The sequence below is a fragment of the Schistocerca cancellata genome, chromosome 2 (genome assembly GCF_023864275.1).
Source record: "Schistocerca cancellata isolate TAMUIC-IGC-003103 chromosome 2, iqSchCanc2.1, whole genome shotgun sequence".
Taxonomy (NCBI): domain Eukaryota; kingdom Metazoa; phylum Arthropoda; class Insecta; order Orthoptera; family Acrididae; genus Schistocerca; species Schistocerca cancellata.
Genome location: NC_064627.1, coordinates 381914830 through 381931601, shown reverse-complemented (window position 1 = coordinate 381931601; position 16772 = coordinate 381914830). Strand labels below are relative to the sequence as shown.

Sequence of the window (16772 nt, the reverse complement as noted above, 5' to 3'; positions counted from 1 at the left end):
AAACTTTTCAAACTACGGTATCTCGTAAATGACTCGCACTAGAATCCTACAACAAACATCATTGACATTCTAATTTACCATACTATTAGTTTGTTAATGTCAATAGTCACAGTTCTATTTTTTTAAGTGCATGTTTGCACAAAAAAATTCTAAGTGTTATTACAGTTTGTTGACTGGCTAACATTACGAGTCCCTGATTACCAATCCATTATGTGAAAATCCCCCCGTCAATAGCACTTTCCATTTCCGCAATACTTGCAGTGCAAGTTTTAGGTAATTTACGCTGTGTATTGTCTGTCATTCGACAACAAAATTAAAAATATGAAAGAACTTTTATTGAATGCTGAGGAAACAGTACTAATAACTCTTAGGTAACAAAGATCAAATTTAATTTACAAAAAGAAATCATAAAAGAGAGCATGTTTCACATATGCGTGTTGCACATTTCTCATGGTCCTTCACTGTTGTCTCGTAGCAAACTAAGGTTCATGGACATCGGTAGCTGCATTGCGAATCGCTTCATAACATCCTCATGTTTGTTTGCTTGCATCTGATTCATCTTGGGAACTATTTGAAGGCACGTTAAGAGGTATGGACGAATTATCTGTATGAGAGGATGAGAGTAATGAAATTGCAGTTGTGGATGCGGGGGTAGAAGTAGGGTAGGACGGTGACGTAAGTATGTCATCGATAGTTTCAAGACACCTTCTTTTAAACTTACGCACTTGAACATCGGTCATTGACTCGAGATCTGGCAGCATACTTAATAAAAACATTTTCAAAGCCTCACTTCTCGGACTGGGACCGCTGCTCTGTTTAGTCGTAGCCAGTTTTGCTCTCTTGGCTCCTAGATATTCCGCAAAAGAGTTGTCAACTGTGTCGTGTCGTACGACATCTTTAGAAGCAGCGTGTTGTTCACTCGACGTTCTCTGTTCTTGAAGATTCACAACTGGTGTAATTGGAAGAAGCAGCGGTGAGGGCGTTGATTGTGAAGGACGAAGTGACGCTGGAGATGGCGACTTTTGTCCAGTGCCACTGTCTTCATTGTCGCTATTACCACTGTTTACACATCTTTCTTGTTTGAATACCTCGGGCGCGCTTGCTGGAGAAGCGGTAACTGACTTAATAAATGGAAGAGTAAACTGCATTGCTTCCGTCAGATAATATGGCTTCTTTCTTTTGAATGCAGAATCACCCAGGCCAGGTTTCAGGTGACGTACAAAGACAGCCCTCAAGTTCTTCCACCTTTCCTTGCATTCACCCACTAAAACAAAACAAAAAAAATTTAAACAGGACCGGCAATTGTTGTTAAACAAAGAAATACACGTAATTATTATTTATGTAAAATATCTTACAAATGAAGGATACTAGCATTTCTAGCTTTCTTTTCGTTCTTTTCAGCTATTTAGTAACTGAAAGAATGTTTGTGCCTCTTTCCACTTCACTTCTGCAGAAAAAGGAAGACTAGGATTTAAGGTGCCGTCGACGATGAGGTCATCAGATACGGAGTACAAACATGGATTGCGGAAGGACGGGGAGGGAAATCGACCAAGCCCTTTCAAAGGGAGCATCCTGGTATTTGCATCAAGAGTTTCGGAGCTCATGGAAAATCTCGAACAGCATGGCCAGGCGGGAATTTGAAATGCACTCCTCCAGAATACAAGTCCAGTGCCTACGACACTTTGGCGGAACAGTCAGGGCGTTATAGCAGAAACTACAAAAATAATGCGGAGCGTTTTTAGAGAAGAATACAAACGAGCATACGTAATAATCATTACAGCTGAACAATAACTGCTCAGCGACTGGTTCTTGGTCAGAAATACATTCGGAAAAGGCCATGCTTCTATGGCCTCAATTAGCGTGAAAAGTTTAGAACGTGTTGCATTTTGTGAACAACATAAAAATTCAATTAAAGAAAAACAAAAATTGAGCAGACCATGCAGTCTATGCGAGCAAAGTAGCGGTCGCTAAGCAAGTGTTCTGTAATCGAAGACATGACCAGTAAACACTGGTAAGGGACATGTTGGTTGTCCTCTGGAAATATACTGACTGACTGGCTGACTCATTGTCGTCCAGCCCGCACTCCTTAGGACAGAAACATGAAAGTTGGAGAGAGTGTTGATCTTATAGTGTAGGCATCTTTTGAGAAGGGAGTTTTCGAAATTCCGCCACTAAGGGAGTAAAATAGGGGACGAAATATTTTTTTGAAAATATGTCGCTATTAAGGCAGTTTTGAAGCTAGAATTCGAAAATTGGTACTTGGTTTCACGATCAGACGTGTTTCAGCGTTTTTGGAAACTGAACCTCGGGCGTGAAATAGCGGGTGACTGTTTTTTTTTTTTAATAAATCATTATTAAAGAACTACTAAAGCATTTTAAAGCTACATGTATGAAAACTGGTTCAAATAAAAAAATACGTGTTTCAGTGGTTTAGGAGGTACAAACCCATAATGGGGTGAAATAGGGGATGAAATATTTTGTGAAATATCTGTTATTGAACACATTTTTTAAGCTGGATCTATCAAAATTTTCTCCGTTAGAAATAAAAAATTATGCGTTTCAGAGTTTTTGGAAATTTAACTTTTAAGGGAGTGAAATAGGGTATGACCGATTCATTGACTCATCATCGCCCAGCGTTAACAAGTGAGGACAGGAACTTGAAATTCGCAGAGGGTGTTGATGTTATACAGCACGCACCGTTTAGTAAGGGATTTTTAGAAATTCCGCCTCTAAGAGGACGAAGTTGGGGATGAAAACTTATGTGAAAAAAAGTCGCTATTAAGGCAATTTTGCAGCTAGGGCAACGGAAACTGGTATTTGGTTTCATGGTCAAAAACAAAAAAAGTTTTTGAAAATTCAACCACGTGGTTCATGGTGTGGGTTCCTGTAGTCATGTCCTAGTTCATGAACCACGGGCAACGTATGAGTGGCCAAGTAAGTGGTCCCGACAGTCGGGATACCAGTTACTTTGGAATAGGGCTGGGCATCTCGGACATATTCTGAGTTGTGGTCACAAATGGCTCTGAGCACTATGGGACTCAACTGCTGTGGTCATAAGTCCCCTAGAACTTAGAACTACTTAAACCTAACTAACCTAAGGACAGCACACAACACCCAGCCATCACGAGGCAGAGAAAATCCCTGACCCCGCCGGGAATCGAACCCGGGAACCCGGGCGTGGGAAGCGAGAACGCTACCGCAGTTGTGGTCACCTTTGTGCTCATACGGCAAAGACTACCAAATTCACCGGTTAGTCCCTCAACCGTTAGGGGTAAAACTCAATGGGACTAGGGACAAGTAAGGCTAGCAACCTGCTTCCCTGGTACTTTAAATATGATGCTGGCAACAATCAGAGCAAAATGCCTCGGACCTTTGGAGGTGATGGAGTTCCACCTCTAACTGACAAACCACGGACTCCTAAGATACGACTCGGCAAACAAATGGTAATGATATGGGGAGCTATTAATATCAATGGGGGCTACTCTGGGAAGAAGGTAGAGCTGGCAGAGGCTGCAAGTAAGATGGGGCTGGATGTTTTAGCTGTTAGCGACATTCGGGTAAGGGGTGAGAAAGAAGAGGAAGTGGGAGAATACAAGGTCTATCTGTCAGGAGTCAAAGCAGGAATAGCACAATGGGGTGTAGGGCTTTACATCAGGAAAGAAATGGAACCCAGCGTAGTTGCAATAAGGTATGTAAACGAACGACTGATGTGGATAGATTTGACAGTGTCTAGCAAGAAAATTAGGATTGTGTCAGTATATTCGCATTGTGAAGGGACAGATCAAGATAAGATGGATAGTTTTTATGATGCACTCAGTGATGTAGTTGTTAGAGTAAAGGACAAGGACAGTGTTCTGCTCATGGGTGATTTTAATGCCAGGATTGGGAATCGAACAGAAGGGTATGAAAAGGTTATGGGTAAATTTGGAGAGAATATGGAAGCCAACAGGAACGGGAAGCAACTCTTGGATTTCTGTGCCAGTGTGGGCTTAGTAATCACAAACTCCTTTTTTAAATATAAGAACATTCACCGGTATACTTGGGAAGGCAGGGGAACCAGATCTGTCATTGACTATATAATAACAGATCAGGAATTCAGGAAGGCTGTGAGGGACACACGTGTATTCAGGGGATTCTTTGATGACACTGATCATTATTTAATCTGCAGCGAAATTGGTATTGTGAGGCCGAAAGTGCCGGAGGTCAGGTCCATATGTAGGAGGATAAGAGTGGAGAAACTTCAGGATAAGGAAATCAGGCACAAGTACATAACAATGATCTCAGAAAGGTACCAGTTAGTTGAATGTAGTCAATTACAGTCATTGGAAAAGGAACGGACGAGGTACAGGGACACAGTACTAGAAGTGGCTAAAGAATGTCTTGGAACAGTAGTGTGTAAAGGTAGAATGAAGCAAACAGCTTGGTGGAATGACACAGTCAAGGCAGCCTGTAAAAGGACAAAGAAGGCGTATCAAAAATGGCTACATACTAGAACTCAGGTAGACAGAGAAAGTTATGTTGAAGAAAGAAACAAAGCCAAACAGATAATTGCAGCATCCAAGAAGAAATCTTGGGAAGACTTTGGGAACAGGTTGAAGACTTTGGGTCAAGCTGCTGGAAAACCAGTCTGGAGTGTAATTAGCAGTCTTCGAAAGGGAGGTAAGAAGGAAATGACAAGTATTTTGGACAGGTCAGGAAAACTGTTTGTGAATCCTGTGGATTCCTTGGGCAGATGGAGGGAATATTTTGAAGAGTTGCTCAATGTAGGTGAAAATACGATCAGTAATGTTTCAGATTTCGATGTACAATGGGATAGGAATGAGGATGGAAATAGGATCACATTTGAGGAAGTAGTGAAAATGGTCAATAGATTTCAGTGCAATAAAGCAGCTGGGGTGGATGAAATTAAGTCGGAACTCATCAAATACAGTGGAATGTCAGGTCTTAAATGGCTACACAGGATAATTGAAATGGCCTGGGAGTCGGGACAGGTCCCATCAGACTGGACAAAAGCAGTAATCACACCAATCTTTAAACATGGAAACAGAAAAGATTGTAACAACTACTGAGGTATCTCTTTAATCAGCGTTGTGGGTAAAATCTTCTCAGGTATTGTTGAAAGGAAAGTGCGAGTATTAGTTGAGGACCAATTGGATGAAAATCAGTGTGGGTTTAGGCCTCTTAGAGGTTGTCAGGACGAGATCTTTAGCTTACGGCAAATAATGGCGAAGTGTTGTGAATGGAACAGGGAATTGTATCTATGCTTTATAGATCTAGAAAAGGCATATGACCGCGTTCCTAGAAGGAAGTTATTGTCTGTTCTACGAGATTATGGAATAGGAGGCAAACTTTTGCAAGCAATTAAAGGTCTTTACATGGATAGTCAGGCAGCAGTTAGAGTTGACGGTAAATTGAGTTCATGGTTCAGAGTAGTTTCAGGGGTAAGACATGGCTGCAACCTGTCTCCACTGTTGTTCATATTATATATGGATCATATGTTGAAAACAATAGACTGGCTGGGTGAGATTAAGATGTGTGAACACAAAATAAGCAGTCTTGCATATGCGGATGACTTAGTTGTGATGGCAGATTCGATTGAAAGTTTGCAAAGTAATATTTCAGAGCTAGATCAGAAATGTAAGGACTATGGTATGAAGATTAACATCTCCAAAACGAAAATAATGTCAGTGGGAAAGAGATATAAACGGATTGAGTGCCAAATAGGAGGAACAAAGTTAGAACAGGTGGACAGTTTCAAGTACTTAGGGTGCATATTCTCAAAGGATGGCAACATAGTGAAAGAACTGGAAGCGAGGTGTAGCAAAGCTAATGCAGTGAGTGCTCAGCTAAGATCTACTCTTTTCTGCAAGAAGGAAGTCAGTACCAAGACTAAGTTATCTGTGCACCGTTCAATCTTTCGACCAACTTTGTTGTATGGGAGCGAAAGCTGGGTGGATTCAGGGTACCTTATCAATAAGGTTGAGGTAACGGATATGAAAGTAGCTAGGACGATTGCAGGTACTAGTAGATGGGAACAATGGCAGGAGGGTGTCCACAATGAGGAAATCAAAGAAAAACTGGGAGTGAACTCTTATAGATGTAGCAGTCAGGGCGAACAGGCTTAGATGGTGGGGTCATGTTACACGCATGGGAGAAGCAAGGTTACCCAAGAGACTCATGGGTTCAGCAGTAGAGGGTAGGAGGAGTCGGGGCAGACCAAGGAGAAGGTACCTGGATTCGGTTAAGAATGATTTTGAAGTAATAGGCTTAACATCAGAAGAGGCACCAATGTTAGCACGGAATAGGGGATCATGGAGGAATTTTATAAAGGGGACTATGCTCCAGACTGAACGCTGAAAGGCATAATCAGTCTTAAATGATGATGATGAAATTCAACCACTAAGGGAGTGAAATGGTGGGTGCAAGATTTTTAAAAAAGTAAGTAATTATTAAAAAACTACTAAAGCAATTTTTAAAGCTACCTCTATGAAAACTGGTATTTGACTTCACGTTTACAAATAATAAAAACATATGTTTCGGTACTTTTGGAAATTCAGCCCATAAGGGGATGAAACAGGGGATGAAACAGGGGATGAAATGTTTTATGACTATATTTCATTACGAAAGCATTTTAAAAGTTAAATCTAAGAACATTTGTATTTGGCTTCTCAGTTAGAAACAAAAAAGTAAGTACTTCAGTGTTTTTGGAAATTCAATCCCTAAGGGGGTCAAATAGGGCTTGACTGATTCACTTACTCTTCGTCGCCCAGCCCAGACCGCTAAGGATAGGAACATCAGGTGTAGATCTTACACTGTATAGTGTAGTAAGGAATTGTTCGTAACTCCACCCCTACGGGGATGAAGTAGGGGATGGAAGGTTTGTTGAAAATATGTCGTCAGTAACAAAATTTTGAAGCTACTACTACAAATATTGGTATTTGGTTTCTTGGTCAGAAGTAAAAAAAAAGTGCTTCAACTGTTTTGGAAATTTATGCACTAGGAGGTAAAATAGTGGGTGAAAGATTTTTTGAAAAAAAAAATCTTTATTAACCCGTTAACTTAACGATTTTTTTCCTCAAATATTGTTCCAGGAAATAATCTTTTTTTAATTAACGAAAAACATCCTATAATGAATGACATTGCATATAGACATTTAAAGACAGCTTTTAAAGCTCAAAATAATGAGTTACAAAATTTTGAAAATCTTCAATAATACAATCCCGAGTATAGTCGTGCACTGGGCTTTGAATAAAATATCCGGGAAATTGAAGTCATTTTTTAGTTCCCGTTTAGCTATGAAGTCTAACCATGTATTTGAAAATGGTTTCCTGTGAACATAAATGTCAAAAGAGGTAGCTGTAGTTCAGTGGAAGTATTTATCTCGTACCACTGGCGAGCACCTATTACTCGACTGATGAACTGCCGTCACTTACATTCTTCTTCACTTTCTGAGCTGCTAAATTCATTATCAAATCAGGATCACTATTTCCCGAAAGCAGTGCGTGAACAATAATACAGGAGAGAGGCTGAAGAACGAGTTTTGTTTTCGAGTGTCCAAAGCTGCACACATTAAAGACCAGATCTAGTGGCAACCACCTCAACCGAGATGGGACAGCTGGGCTACAATTGCAGGACCAGATGCTGTCTAGTGGCCAAACACTTAACAATCAGTGCTGAAATGGATCCAAGTGGGGTTTTATGTTTCCAATGATCTATTCTTAAGTTTCCCGAATATACTCGGAATTTTGAGTTTCTGTTAAAATAATGAAAACGAGATAACTCGGGATTTTACGGTAAGGGGTTAAAGTACCACTAAAGCATATTTAAAGCTAAATCTATGAAAACTAGTATTCGACTTCTAAAGAGACATGTGATAGGGAATGAAAAGTTTCTCCGGAAGTATCACCACAAGAATTCGAAAGGCAAGATTAACGAAGACAGCCAACTCCAGTTACTAGAATCGCTTTTTGTTCAGAAGCACATTCGGAAAACACCGTTCTTCTAGGGCCCTAATTTGCGTGTAAAAGATGTTTGAAATTGTGAACAATATAAAAATCCAATTAAAGGAAAAAAATCTGTGCAAAAGGTGCAGTCTACGCTAGCGAAACAGCGGGCGACGAGCTAGTATTTTATAACTGAAGACCTCGTCTGGAAACAATAGTAAAGCCGTCCTAGCACGGAGCGTGAGAACCCAAGTGAATGAGGAACTGGTGACGTCACAACGTGGAATGAAGAATCTGGCATGTCAGATTTTTGCCTTGTGGAGAGTAACGTGGCCAATGAGATGCAATATCGTTTTACGTTTCAAGCAGAACACAGGAGCCGCCACGTTGTATGGTGGTTCAAAATGGTTCAAATGGCTCTGAGCACTATGGGACTTAACATCTGAGGTCATCAGTCCCCTAGAACTTAGAACTACTTAAACCTAACTAACCTAAGGACATCACACACATCCATGCCCGAGGCAGGATTCGAACCTGCGGCCGTAGCATTCGCGCTGTATGGTGGTATACATCGTATTTGGTGGGGTTTCTTCCTCATAGAGTACGTGGTACGAATACAAGCTGTTTCAAAGCATCAGAAAATTGAGGAGCTCCCGACAACGCGTCGTTTTAGACACGGTATATTATAATAAAATGACAGGAAATTACACTTCGATTTCCCAAAGCTGATGTTTTTAGTGTTATAGCTTGTGTTCTATGAAGGTATACCGTTTAAATGCTACAGCACAATGATGATTTACGAAAAACGCGTTTTTTTGGTACAATTTGCATATTAAATATCAAATAACGACATTTGTAGATACAGTCTTTCGGCAATGTACGACGTATACTGGGGCTCGATTGTCATGTCGAAGCCGTAACGGAAATGATAACGTCGTGAGCTAGTGACTTACGAAGAGAAAGGTAGCGGGTTGGCGTTCACCTCCTTCCAAGATTTTTTCTTCTAGAAGATTCTAGGCCTTTCTTATTCAATTAATAGAAGTAGTATCTCAAAAGTCGATGTTATTTATTATAAATAATGCATTTGCTGCAATTCTTGGTGCAAAGGTCGACGACTGGAATGGAATGTTTCCCAGCGGCTAGAAATCTTAAGATGATTCCTGGTCTATATCTGAAAGTAAACACAGACCACACACTTTTATGAAACATTCTGTAAAATATATATACACTGAAGCGTCAAAGAAACTGGTATAGGCATGCGTACAAATACAGAGATATGCAAAACAGGCAGAATACAGCGATGCGGTCGACAACGCCTATATGAGACAACAAGTGTCTGGCAGCAGCACAGTTGTCAGATCGGGTACTGCTGCTACAATGGCAGGTTATCAAAATTTAGGTGAGTTTGAGCGTGGTGTTGTAGTCGGCCCACGAACGATGGGACACGGGATCTCCGAGGTAGCGATAAAGCCCATTCCTGTACCCTTGTTGACTGCACGACACAAAACTTCATGTCTCGCCTGGGCCCTTCTACACCGTCATTGTACTGTTGATGACTGGAAAAATTCTGCCTGGTCGGACGAGTCTCGTGTCACATTGTATCGAGTAGATGGGCGTGTACCGGTATGGAGACAAAGCCATGAATCTACAGACCCTGCATGTCAGCATGGGGATGCTCAAGTTCGTGGAGGCTCTGTAATGGTGTGGGACGTGTGCAGTTGGAGTGATACGGGACCCCTGATACGTCTAGACATGGTTCTGACAGGTGACACGTACGTAAGTATAATGTCTGATCACCTGCATCCATTCAGCGACATCCCATACGTACATAATTGCTACAGTGTGGCTCCAGGAACACTCTTCTGAGTTTAAGCGCTTCCGTTGACCAAACTTCCCAGACATGAACATTATTGAGCATATCTGGGATGCCTTGCAACGTGCTGTTCAAAAGAGATCTCCACCCCCTCTTACTCTTACAGATTTATGGACAGCCCTTCAGGATCCCTGGTGTCAATTCCCTCTAGCACTACTTTAGACATTAGTCGAATCCATGCCACGTCGTGTTGCGGTACTTCTGAGTGCTCTCGGGGTTTACACGATATTAGCCAGGTGTGCCAGTTTCTTTGGCTCTTCAGTGTACCTATCTCTAACTTTATGGACTGGCTCATGTTTGTATCTTGCCAGTAAATATGTTTTTCAATGATGATAAGCAGGTTCGAAAAAATTTCCTCTGCCATTCGAACGAATATACGAAACGAATCTCAGTCTTCAAATCTATGTTATGAAGTGCGTTATTTCATAGTGTTGGTAGTCATTGCGAACATCTTGGCGACCCCTGTTCATTAGTCTGGGTATTCTTACATTGGCCTCTCAATATATATATTCTCCACTGTCGTTTCTTGTTAACAATACCAGCTTATTCCCAAAGATTAGCAGCTTTCACTCAGTTAATACTAGGCAGAAATCCAATCAGCATTTGGATCGCACTTCCTTGACTCTTGTGCAGAAAGGTGTGCAGTATACTGCTGCATCCATTTTCAATAAGCTACAACAAGAATTCAACAATCTTAGCAGAAATCCACGCGCTTTCAAATCGAAACTGAAGATTTTCCTCTTGGGTCACTTCTCCTACTCTGTTGAGGTGTTCCTTGCAAAATTAAGCTGATTCCTGTGTTATATTGCTCATTGCGTTTACATGAACTTATGTCTTGTTAGTTTTTGGGTTCGTGAACATTTTATTTTATATGTTATTACTTTTATGTTGTAATTTCATGTCCTGACACGTTCCATGACCTTGGAGATTTGTTCTCAGTTTGGTCCTACGGAACTAGACTTGTAAAATAAAAAAATAAAAACAGCGAAAATATGAATGTTATGCAAGCGCAAACTGACATTAGACACTATACCTTAACTCTATTCAATTTAAAACCGAAAATGGGACAAAATTCAGTTAACTAAACGAAAAACTTCTGCTAATATGTATCTCAGACCGTTGAACAGCATTATAGAATTCCTCTACCAGTAATACGCTGTTAAAGCCATCGATGTGCTCAGAATCCTCTTCGCTTGACGAACAGAGTTACGCAGCCGTTTTACGCGCATCTATTTTTGTAAATTAGCTGCGTAGTTTGTGATCCAAATAAAACCGACAGCGGACGCTGTAGAGCGCTGGGAACGCAAATCACATTTAACCAGCTCGTCCCGTGTGTCGGCGGCGCTCTCTCGCGTGAGGTTGGATGTCCCGTCCACGTCCGCGTCAACGTTAGCTGCCCCGTCCCCGGCTTAAGGGACGAGTTAGCTGTTCCGACAAACTGCGCAGTAAAGTTTCAATGAAAGTTCATAAATCTTTCAGGTTCATCCATCATAATTATTGTATTCGGATAAGTCAATGTTTTCAAGTATTTCTATAGTAACGACGTATTTTTAAAACCGCAAATTCTGTCCTCAATTTTATCCTTAAAGTACGTAAATAGTTAACATTGTTTTCCTACAAACTGAGTGTGCTTAACATGGGTTAGCATTGACTTACTACTGTTAAGCTGTTAGCCGAATTAACGAAACAATATTGTGAAACCTCTCAAAAATCAACATTTAAAAAATTCGAACTGTTGTAGTTTACTAAGATTTGCATTACCTTTGTTTTCAATAATAAAGCATAACAACCTCAAGAATTAATCTGGTTCAGCGCAATATAAAATTAATTTTATTGTCGCCTTACTACATCGCGTAAGCAATATTAAGGGTGGCCTTTGTCATTTCTGCCATCACACTGGCCGGCCGGTGTGGCCGAGCGGTTCTAGGCGCTTCAGTCTCGAACCGCGCGACCGCTACGGTCGCAGGTTCGAATCCTGCATCGGGCATGGATGTGTGTGATGTCCTTAGGTTAGTTGGGTTTAAGTAGTTCTAAGTTCTAGGGGACTGATGACTTCAGGTGTTAAGTCCCATAGTGCTCAGAGCCATTTGAACCCTTTTGCCTTCACACTGTCACGAACCCTACAACACGGGATGGAATTAACATTGTTATCTTACTTAAATAATTATTCACATTCACCTTATTAGCAACAACTTTGCGTTTACGTGCATATTCAGAATCTTTATTTGAATCGTAGTTATCCACATCATCTTTGGTTTTGTAGAAATTTATTACTACTGGCAGTCGCGTTTTTGGCACTTACCACTGTTTACATAGTGTGGGTGGGGGTAAAGCCCCGTGTGGGATAAAAACCCGCACGGAGTTTTTGAACCGAATGCCATTGATTCACGAGCAGGCACCAGGCGGCAGGTTTGTCTTATTGTTCCATATAAGTTCGTCCCTGCAGGTCGCTCCACAGGAGAGAAAATGAGATATACTTACATGTAACTTTTCGGGTGCTTTACTCGGACACTGTGTAATGTAGGAGTTGAAAAGGAGAATCAACGAATCGCAGGCTCACACTACTGCATGCTTCACTTTCGCTTGGAAATAATTGTGCTAGCTAGTCCCCAAAATCAACAACCGTACATCTGCCAGAAAAAGGCGAAATGGGACAAATCCTTGCAGGTGTTTTAGTGTAAAATCCTCGCAGCTCCTACTATGTGACGACAATTCTTCAATGATAACCCCTGCAAAAGGTGAAATTCAACATACATTGCTTGAGAGTATCTCATCTGAAGATGTAATTCCGCCGTCTAAAATAAATATTTCGGGCAAACTTTCTGGGAAAATATTTAAATCTGTGCTTCTAACGTTGGTAGCCAATAAAGAACGTATGGAAGAAGAACGCATGGGAAAAGAAAAAATTGCTACTGAGAAGAAAAGACGTGACAAAGAAAGGGAAGAGCGTGTTATAGAAACAAAGAAAGGAAGAAAGCAGATCAAGTAGCCAGTTGATTATTCTTGAGTGAGAATCAGAAAAAGAGCTTGGGACTTCATGGAAGAATCGGGGGACATAACAAAAAACACTATTTGCTAGGTACCTAGATGGCTTAGCCAGAGTAACCGAACTCTTTCAGGTTATCCTTCTAATCCTTCTTTCGTGGAGTAGAAACTACTTTTTTGTACAAGTATTTTTAAGCGTCACGCAAGGGCGGATTAAAGGATAGGGGGTGCGATTGCCTCCCTCCCCCCCCCCCCTCCGGCAGAGCTGAAACTAAATTAAAATCAAATGGTAATTTTTGTAATCTTCGCCAAAGTTAAGCTGCTCTTCAACGTCATTACCTACATATTACATTTCAGCGTCAAGCATTAATTATGAAACCGACATTGGTCTACATTTGGGACTAGGTCTTGAGAAAGAGTACTTCGAGATCAGTGGGAACCTCCTCATGAACATAAATTTCCATATTCTAATCAAAACCAAAGAGGGAGGACTGAAAAAATATATTTGCAAAAAGAGCACTTAGATAAATACAAACCATGGTTAACTTTGTCACCATCAAAACAAGGCCAATTTTGTAAAATACCGGGTGATCAAAAAGTCAGTATAAATTTGAAAAATGAATAAATCATGGAAAAAAGTAGATAGAGAGGTACAAATTGACACACATGCTTGGAATGACATGGAGTTTTGTCAGAACAAAAAAAAAAAAAAATACAAAAGTTCAAAAAATGTCCGACAGATGGCGCTTCATCTGATCAGAATAGCAATAATTAGCATAACAAAGTAAGTGAAAGCAAAGACGATGTTCTTTACAGGAAATGCTCAATATGTCCACCATCATTTATCAACAATAGCTGTAGTCGAGGAATAATGTTGTGAACAGCATTGTAAAGCATGTCCGGAGTTATGGTGAGGCATTGGCGTCGGATGTTGTCTTTCAGCATCCCTAGAGATCACGATACACTTGCGACTTCAGGTAACCCCAAAGCCAATAATCACACAGACTGAGGTCTGGGGACCTGGGAGGCCAAGCATGACGAAACTGGCGGCTGAGCACACGATCACCAAACGAAGCGCGCAAGAGATCTTCACGCTTCTAGGAATATGGAGTGGAGCGCCATCATGCATTTTGGTTCTAATAAAACCCCACGTGATTCCAAGCATGTGTGTCAATTTTTACCTCTGTATCTACATTATTCCGTGGTTTATTAAGTTTTCAAATTTATACTGACTTTTTGATCACCCGGTATGTCCTTCTTTTGCGTTTCCTCGTAAGGGTGGTCACCATAGAGGAATGAACCTAAACATACTAGTGGTCGTACCCCTAACAAAATTCTCTATGTTACTAGAACTTGGAATACAACAGCAAAACGCTGTACTATTAGCAAGCTTTGTGACAAAGACTTTCTGAATTCTTACAAAAACCCCGAAAAATCCAATGAATATCAAGTGGACCCATACAGATTGAAAAGAGCAAATCGAAACCGAAAATAGTTGTAATTTTCTTTGCGAAACGTGATATTTATTGGGTGGTAAAACATGCCTTTTAGAGGGCATCGCGATGATGGTTGTGTTTTCTCAAAACATCCCAGAATATAAAATAAAGGTAACTTCAAAGAACTGATGAAATTTTGTGTCAAGGAGTGTGGAGATACTGAATTAGCGGCACAATATAGCTCTAACAGCAAAAGAGGTACGTTCCTTAGTAAAACTGTACAAAATAATTTAATTGAATGCAAAATTCCGCAAATACAGCACAGAACCCAAGAAAACTGATTCTACAATATTGGGTTTGATGAGACCTCTGATACAAGTCACAAAACTCAGATGACAATTTTTCTGAGATACATTTACCAATCCGCGAGAAAAAAAAAACTGTGGAAACAAACACTCAAAGTTCACAAAAAACGTAAAGTTAACAAAGATTTCAATTTCTGAAAGTGACAGTGATCAACAGGGGCTTTTTGAAAGTGACGAAGATGCCAATATTTGTGACAAAGATAAAGTGGATGAAGAGAATAGGTAAAACTGTGCTAAACACTATGAAAAGTCTTAATCTCAGTAAATGCATTGGTATTGCAACAGATGGATGCTCTGTCATGAGTTCCGAGGTTGTGGGAGCGGTCAGGTAGCATGTAACAATGCCGAACGAGCCCCTTGTTCCAAACATTCTTTGAAATTGTCTAAGCGCTCTGACGTACAATTAGCGCGAAACTCGATTGGTGTCATTAGAGAGATTGTCTCTCTCTCTCTCTCTTTATATACATATATATACTGCTTAGCCAAGAAGAAATGCTGTACTCGTAAGGCATGTAGGGTACCAGCCAGTCTCTATGTGTGAAACACGATTTTGCAACTGTTTGATTTTTAATTACCAAAACAGCTTAAATCAGTAGTTTTTGAGGTTTTTCTTCTTTAAGTTTCAAGGGGAGGACCCCTGGGTCCCCATTCTCTTCTAGGCAACCGGCCCCACTCACAAAACTTTATTAATCTGCTGCCCGTGGCATCATGTTCAAATTTACGAAACATTTCAGTTCAATGATGTGTAGGGTAACTTGACTACAATACACTAATATTATAATCTCTAATGGGCCGAAGACACACAGTGCGGTGCTTTACCCCATTTTGTGGGGTAAAAGACCGGAACTTTTATTTTGGCTAAATTGTTAAGTTCTCGGTAATTAATAATCAGACAGAGCTGGAATTTGGATGGGTTATAGATAACAACTCAGCGTATTACGTCAATTTGAAATCGCAGGAAAATATACCCCACATTGATTACAATATCAGAAAAACTGGGCTGCAGCCCCACTTACCCTAAACACAAAGTTGTTATTAGTGAGAATTAGAAATTAGGAACAGAACTGTCATTTCTCGGTTTATCTACGGCGTAAAGTCAAGCACTGGCACGCCACGCAGGAAGGAGAGAGCAGAGAGGGTTGTGAAGAAGACGTCAGCCAATTGCACGATGATCGGCCCATCTCCAGGACGACAACGCGCCAGCAGCGGCCTCTATGCGAAGAGGACTTAAGCACCACGCCCAGCTGGCCGCGGCCCAGTTCGTGAATAGCATCAAGACCAGTGATTTCGCTTCTACTATGTAGCATTGTCTATACTGAAGAATCTTGCTAATTTTGTCTGTCGCCCTTTGCTTGCTACACATCTGCGTAAACGCAAAGGTAAGTATTGTAATCATTTCCTTTTGTAATAAAATTCATTAATACGATTTATTTTAATTGTTTGTCTAGCGATCCGAGGCAACAGATTTCCTAGACACCCCAAATTCGACGACTAGGCAGGATTCAACAATGAAACTACCAACCAACAAGAATAAAGCACAACACATACCATGGTCTGTATGCAGAACCTTTTTCTCATCGACTGTTTTTTTACCAATGTTCACAGCCGAGGTCCTCAGTTGCGCTGGAGTAATTTGTAGTCAGCATTTGTAATCTCCATTAAGAGGACTGCAGTTTAAGTAAAAACGAATGTACATCACAAGCTTATGTCACTTTGGTGACGTTAACTTTTGATTAATCAAACAAAACTGATTTACCTGTCATTCCAACTTGTTCCGAGACTTCAGTCCACGCTTTTTCCGTGATGTCCTTTCTTGAGTACTCGCTTCGCGTATAATCGTACAATTCAGGACGCTTTTCTATTTCCGCCACGAATTTAATATTGAAAACTTGTTCACTCGCCATCGTTAAAATGCACTGGATGTTTCGCAACTGTAGTCACTAGTGACCGCCACGCTGAGTCAGCTGGAACTGGTTACGAACGGGTTCCTAGTTGCTAGCGCTGTGTGCGGCATTCCACTGAATCACACAGGCAATGGCCCCCCCCCCCCCCCCTCTTCCGCTGGCGTTCCCAGTCCGGCAACGCCGCATAGCGACCCGTTGCCAACTCGCGTCAGAAGCAAGTTGCTCTCGAGTAGCTCCGCGTGTGGACAGCCTGAATGTTCGTCACC

The 16772-nt window shown here is 41.0% G+C and overlaps 1 protein-coding gene across 1 annotated transcript; it reads right to left on the bottom strand.

The window, feature by feature from the left end:
• Positions 1 to 423: 423 nt before the first annotated feature.
• LOC126145857 (uncharacterized) lies at positions 424 to 16554 on the bottom strand. Its single transcript, XM_049915585.1, has 2 exons — positions 16359 to 16554; positions 424 to 1264 (listed from the first exon to the last, which is right to left on the bottom strand). Exons 1-2 carry the CDS (start codon positions 16504 to 16506, stop codon positions 531 to 533), a joined length of 882 nt encoding a protein of 293 aa, XP_049771542.1. The 5' UTR covers positions 16507 to 16554; the 3' UTR covers positions 424 to 530.
• Between the last annotated feature and the right edge of the window lie 218 nt (positions 16555 to 16772).